This window comes from Acanthisitta chloris, unplaced genomic scaffold (genome assembly GCF_000695815.1).
Source record: "Acanthisitta chloris isolate BGI_N310 unplaced genomic scaffold, ASM69581v1 scaffold34975, whole genome shotgun sequence".
Lineage (NCBI taxonomy): Eukaryota > Metazoa > Chordata > Aves > Passeriformes > Acanthisittidae > Acanthisitta > Acanthisitta chloris.
Window position 1 is genome coordinate 1 of NW_008673784.1, and position 7,055 is coordinate 7,055.

General features: G+C 41.8%; 1 protein-coding gene across 14 annotated transcripts in view; it reads left to right on the forward strand.

Annotated features, from left to right (window-relative positions):
- Positions 1 to 2,839: 2,839 nt before the first annotated feature.
- The window catches only part of IKZF1 (IKAROS family zinc finger 1 (Ikaros)), a 50,980-nt gene continuing 46,764 nt past the window's right edge, over positions 2,840 to 7,055 (forward strand). For all 14 annotated transcript variants that reach the window (XM_009075091.1, XM_009075077.1, XM_009075078.1 and 11 more), the window contains exon 1: positions 2,840 to 2,879. In XM_009075091.1, coding sequence (XP_009073339.1) covers positions 2,840 to 2,879 — 40 coding nt within the window. The remainder of the gene's footprint in view (positions 2,880 to 7,055) is intronic.

Here is a 7,055-nt window from a genome sequence, read left to right on the forward strand (position 1 = left end):
GTGGGGGTTGGATCTTAATCTATATTTAGGAACCATGTTTAATCATTCTAAGTAATAATTTGGGGGGGAAAAGTCTTTCCCTCATCACTTTTCCACTAGCTCTGTTTTCTCTTGATGTTTCATCCCTGGGAAATGGATCGGCTTGCTTAGTGTCTTAAAATCACCTAATTCAAGGATAAACCCTGAAGTCATCTCTTTGAGATCTGAGGATATGTGTTTGAGGACAGGCAGTCACCCAGCCTTGCAGAATGCACACCTAGGAGTATTCCAGAAAAAGAATAGAGAAACAAGCTTACAACAAACTACTCGAGTTCACCTCTATTAAAAAAAACCAAAACCAAACCAAGCCAAAACAAAAAAACCCCAACAAACCAAACGAAGCAAAAAAAATCTGTTCTGTATTTCACCTCTCCAATTAAAAATTGGGAAGTATTTTCAGACTGAATTCTGCCTGATGGCAGCAAGAGACAGGAAGGGGCACAGCTGAGAAGTGTGCTGCTTAAGTTGCGGAAATGCTGAACGTAAGGCTTGTCCTGCAAAGGCAGGTAAATTCAGGAATATGAAAATAGAATAAACTTTGTCCTTTGTCACCTCCTCCCATTGTCACTTCCAGTCCTGCTTCAGCAATAGGGAAAAGGCAGGAACAGTCATAACAAAGTGCCCTTCATGAGTGTGACTCTCTTCTGGTGGGTATTTTCTTGGGATGTGTTCTTTGGTTGGTTAGGATTCATTGTCCTCTGGAAAAATGTGTAGTAATCAACTGATTAATAGTAGCCAGGTGACCCTTGAAGGCAGAAGTAGATGCACACGTATTTCTTTATTTCTTCCATTGTGTTCAGTCATACTTGCAGGAGAAATAAGGGACTTGTACCAAACCACCTGCCATAAATACACCATGTTTCCAGTAACTGATCAGGCTACCATTATAGGGTTTTCCCTCCTGCAAGGGAAGCTGCGTTTCCCACTGACTACTTCATTAAAAATGGACCTATTGAAAGCTCTTCAGTCCCATAGGAACGGATGCAAATTGGTGAGTGAAAGGTGGCATTTCGTGTTTTGCATGGCTGTAGTCATTTCTGAGAATTATATATAGACCTTAAACAAATTGCTTGTCTGGGATTAAAGTTTAAAGCATAAAACAAGACAGAGTATTACTGGATATTAAGCAGTGTTATGGTACATGTGCAACAGTTAGAATGCCCTGGGAGAATGCCAAACTGTTTTTGCAAACTGCATAGTCCAAAATCTGTTCCACAATCTCTCTGTCTGCAGCCCTGCAGGCTAGCATGGACCTGGTGAGGCAAGCCAGCTTTCATAAGGAAGGGAGAGCAGTAGTATGTTGAATCTGAGATGTACTGCTGACATTCCAAAGCAAGTGAGGAGACCATAAAATTTATGAAATGAATAAGTATAATCACTGCTGTTACACTTTCCCACTGCAGCTCCTTGGGTAGCAGGTTGAAGATTTTGTTCTGGAAAAAACTGGTTATGGTTAGGATAAAGTCTGAACCCTTTCTGTAGGAACTCAATCTACATCTTCTGCTTCCAGCCCTCAAGAAAATGCTTCTTTAATTCCAGGAAACAGGCTTGCATGGACAGGCATCTTAGTTATAAGGAACAGCAAAGAGCCAGCTTCTCTGCTTGGTAGGATGTACAGCCAGCCACGCCAGCTGAAGATGTGACCTAGCATACCATGGCTGAACAAAGGGCTTGTTGGCTCTTTGTCCCCTCCCCACCTGAGGCTACCTCAGTTGCCCACACTGTATTTCAAGGTGGTGACCAGGTTGTGCTGGGACTACCTTCTCCAGCAGCACATCTGTTATCCAAGGGGCCACCAGCTGTCCACAGCCAGCAGTACAGCCCTGGGGCCTGCAGGGTCCCCTTTCAACTGGAAACCTGAATTTTGTTTCTACCCCACTAACCCTCCACACGCTTCTCCCTGGTGCTTGTGGTCACTGGTCGCTGGCTCCTCGGAAGATGGTGTGTCGCAAGCGAGGGCAGGAGCTTCCCGGTATCGCTCACCATGCCGCGGAGCCAGCCATCTGTCAGCAAAACAGGAAGGCACGGGTTCCCTTTCCCTCCTGGGCTCGTTTCACTATTTTTGGGAGCTGCACTTCTCCCCGGCGTAGCACCAGGCTGGTGTGGTCTGCAGGAAGGGCTCCCGGGCGAGCGAGGGGCCAAAGCCTGAAGCTGCTGCTCTGCCCATCTGCCGCGGCTGGAGGTGTATTCATTATTAATGGAGGTAGTGGCAGTGGCTGCTCAGATATGCAGCCCTGCCTGGGTAAATGAGACATTCTTCAGCAAATTGCTTCGTTTTTTGATTGCTGATTGTACGTGTGTCACCAAGCTGACTCAAGGTTCATCGATGCATGCTCAGTAAATTAGAAAGAACATAACTATGGATCAACCAAGAGAATGAATTCTGTGCCTACAATGACCCAGGGCCATTTAATTTTCTGCTTAATTTTGTTGCAGTCAGTTTGCATTTTGGGTTATTATGCAGTAGGAAATTAACAATAAATAACAAATTTGGTCCTCCTGTGCTTGTAATGATATTTTTATAAATCTTTGTAATGCTGTTTTTCAAAGGATCAAGGTCTGTGCCAGTCTGATACTCCAGCAAGTATGCAGGGAGGAAATAAAGAGAAAAATACATTATTCTTCCCAGATAATCTTATAGTTAAATAGCAAAAGGGTTTTTTTTTTCTTTTCACTTCTTTCTCCTTCTATGTGTGTGTGAGGTTGGATTTTTTTCCTTTTTTTTCTTGTGTGTGTATGTGTGTGTGTTATTTTGCATTAACATAAGGCTCTTCCTCTCTTCTCAGATAACTTGAGGAAAATGGAAACAGATGAGGTTCAAGATATGTCCCAGGTTTCAGGTGAGGTCCTTAACAAATACTTCTACAAAGCAAATACTAAATTCCTGCTCGTCTTTCTAGCACAGTACAATATTTTTCTTGTTGTCAATAAAATTGTTTTTGGTATTTTTTAAAAACAAGAGTGGGAATTGAGATATAATTAATGATATCACTTGATATCAAGCCCAACGATGCATGGATTTTTTTAAAAGGAAATGTGTAAATAAAGAAGTCAAGGGAATATAGAAGCATAGATGTAATTTTGCATTGGTAGCATATCCCTGAAGCACAGTCAGGTGCACATTTACACTGTTCATTTTGGGAGCAAAATTCTGAGTGTTACAAAATAAATATAGAACAAAGAAAGTTCACCCAATGGGAGGGGGGAAATACGAATTAAGCAAACAAACTGTATTTACCACATAGGGTTATTTGACTTTTTTTTCCAGAGCATTCAGTTTTACTTATAAATGTTAAAAAAAAAGGAAAAAGGGAAAAAAAAAAAAGAAAATGAGGACTGATTGGCATGAGACTTTATGCTTGTAACTGGTTTTGTCCAATACAATATTTTGAAAAAAAATTAAGTAGCAGAGAATTTAGGTATCAAAAATTTGCCCTGTGGAGACATGGGTAGGTTTTTGCACTCTTACTTCAGATTGATATTCCTGGGAGGTGGGGGATATTCTTAACTTCCTTGGAACTTGGTTCCTTAAAAAAATTGGCTTAGCAAGACAACATCTATTCATACTGGTTGTGCTTCTGCAGTTGAAAAAAGGACAAGTTAGTCTCTTTCCTAGTTTCCTTAATATGTTGGCAGCTGCAACGGTTAATGGCTTTCAGTTTTCACTCTTAGTGTTCAGCCTGGAACATGACAGTCCTGTGGCTGAGCACACTCACAGCAGGTACCTGGGCTGAGCATGCAGCTCTTGCTTAAGACGCAGTTCCTGGGCACTGCTGGCTCAGGACACCGAGCCCAGCTATAAGAGGTAGCTGTTGAAGGTCTGGGTACAATGTGGGTGAATAGGGCACTAGGTTTTCCTGAAATATATGAATACAGTTTTCTTTCCCTGTTTCTCTCTTTTTTTTTTTCCTTCCTCCCTCCTTTCTAAACATTTTGTGAAGTTTTGTCAAAAGTTGGAGCCCAGAACTTTTCATGATATCTCAGGATTGAAAATCAGACACATTTACTGTCTGAATGAGCAGCAATATAATAATCTTTCATGCCAACAGAACATTACCCATTACGTTGATTATAGGGAAGTCATTCCTAGTCAGCCCTGTGGAGGCATGTTCACTTCCCTCCTCAGGTAACAGATTTGAAATTGTAACTGGATATACTTACATATTACTGTTTTGTTGCATGCTGAACCAATTTGTAAATGAAATAAAACCTGTCCTATATGTGCTGTGCTTGGAGCATGTGTGGCCCTAGCAGAAAAAGCAGTGGGGGTTTAATCCCTTACGCAGTGTGAGAGGAAACGTGATTCGAGTCGAGCTCCTCTGCCTGCTGCAGAAACCCTTTCCTGCTCGCGTGAGCTCCTGGGGGCAGGAGCACTGACCTCCTCTTCCTCTGCAGCAGCACAGGTTACCCTGGATAGCCACACCTAACCCTTGTGGTATTCTTTACAACAGGGTGAATTTGAGCTCCACACCTGCTACCTCTTACTGGAGCATTGTTCTTTTTTCTTTTGACATGGAGAGGAACAGTGTGGGAAATGGTGCTTTGAGTCATGAGGCGGATTTGAGGGTCAAACACTTTGCCTTCCTTATGGTCTGCTTCTCCCCTTGAGAGGGAAGAATTGCAAGAAATGCTGCCATTTTGAATGCTTGTGTATATGTAAATACATACATAATATATCTACCTATATGACTTGTAGCTCTCCAAGTTTTCCGGCATTTAAACCATTATAGTACTTTCATGTGCCCTTTAGTTTTTCTAGCATGTCATGCAGTACTGCTATTCTGTGATGAGAGAGGGTTTTCTTGAAAAAAATAGTTACCTCTGATAAGAGGTAGACCTACATAGATTATAGAAAAAAAATGCTCTGAACTCTTCCTGCTGTTCCTGTCACTGAGCATCTGATACTTTCTATGAGCAGAAGCCACGAGATGTATTGGGTTGTTAGCTGGATTTGTGAACAACCGGCCAAAGAAAGAACTTGCTAATTTACTTTCATTTGTGATATGGATTGTGTGTGAACTCAGCCTTCAGGAAGCAAGGTTCCACAGATTGTGACTCTTTGTAAGCTCTTACTGGACCTCAAAAGTAGAGGATCTGAAGGTACAGGGATGTTGCCTACATCTTTCTCGTAGGCTGGTGAATCCAGAAAGGAGTTTTGCCCCTTGTCCTCTCTCCTGGGGTTCTACATGCTTCAAGGATGTTCCTGGCATGATGAGAGAGCTCTACTATATACTGGGAACCAGTTAGACAGTTGCACTGTTACAGGAGTGTGAGATTGGCTTGTCAGCTGTAAAACACTTCTATTTGTTTCTCCTGTTCTGTGAGTAATGCTCATCAGGTATAGCTTACTTTTTTGGGCCTGTGGAATTAGGTGACTTGGTTCAGTAGCACACTTGGGGTTATTTTTAAAAAATAAATTTGTTTTGGTGGATTTGTTTGGGGATTTTTTTGGTGGTGATGGTTTTTGACCCAGAAATAAAACAGGTCTCTAGAAACAGTCTCCTCAGCTCAACAGCAGTATTTTGCAGCTGTGTGCTCTGCGCAGCTGCCGCTGGCTCAGGTGTGGCAGGGCCAGCCAGGCCAAGAGAGTATAAAGCTAGCGTGAGTGAGCCGAACCCTGCGTGCACACAGGCATTCCTACTTCTGGGAATCCAGGCATGGCTTGTTCCAAGAGGAACTGAAATACTGTGTGACTAGCACAGGGTTCACACTTTTTATTTTTCTCCTGAAAGTGGTATTTCATGAGGCAAGCAGTTGCAGTTCTGAAATGAGGAGAGACCTGACATACATTTAACCAAACGGTATCCGGCACCCATACAAGAGAGTCAGAAAACACAGATAATATCTCACTTAACAAGCAGTATTTTTCCTGCCTTTTTTTCTCTTTTTTTTTTTTTTTCTCTCAGTTCTAGGGCCTAACAGTTAAGGAAGGTGAAAAAACGGTGCAAATGTTTCCACATCTAACATTAAGAGATCCCCTAGCATGAACCAGGCTGTGCTGTGCTCTGCAAAAGCAGGAAGAAGAGTTTTGCATTTGATGTTCTTCCTATATCCTGGGGAGGGTGGAAACAAGTGTATCTTCCACCTGAGAGCCTATCTCCCATCCCAGAGTGACTCTTTCTCATCATTGGAGATTTAAGGTTCTACTAGTGAAAAGGGAATGTGCAGGGTTGTGACTCTTATCCAGAAAAATGTTTGTGTTGCTTTTCTTGCATAATTCCTCCAGTGATCCTGGTGTGTCCGTAGGAAGCAACCCTCAGGTATTAAATGTACCCAGAATTAGTTCATGAAAGGATAGGGAATGAGATCTCTATAAGAAACAGTGGTAGCTCCAGGAGCACCATCCTGGCGTGAACTGAGTTGCTCTCAGAACTGAATGGAGGTGTTAAAGGAACACCAGGCTATGGATTTTGACAGAAATAAAGGATGCTAAAATCTTACTGGGCTGGGCACTTTTTTCCCTTCTTCTCTTTCCTCCTTTCTTCAACTCTGTTTCTAGGGCAGAGATGAGGAAACTTAAATAGAGAGAAATTGAATGTCTTACCAGGCACTGCTGATAGGTTGGGCACTTCTGTGACAATTTGCATACAGAAATGGCAGTGTTTGGAAAACGAGACCATCTTTCAGAGCTGCAGGTTGAATTGGGGGAATATTTGATACAGTCTGCAGTTTAACTTCTCTCCATTTATGTTTTAACCAAGAGCACTATGAATCAGTGGCACTGCCAGAAACAGAATGTCAACTTTACAGTTGGTGGCTCTTTATAATAATGAATGAAACACTAATTATTACCAAATCAACTACTTATTGTTAATAATCAATTACTAATAATAATTTAAATACTCAAAAAAAATTAGATTGCATTGTTTATACTTCACTTCTTTTAGTACTTTGCTCAGTTATGTGACACTTTAATAATTTACCCCAGTCCTTGCCACTTCAGGTGTGGGGGAGTTTTTAAGTTCCTTTTCCTTTGACCAATTGTTGTTCTAGATATGTCTGTTAGAAATGGGAAA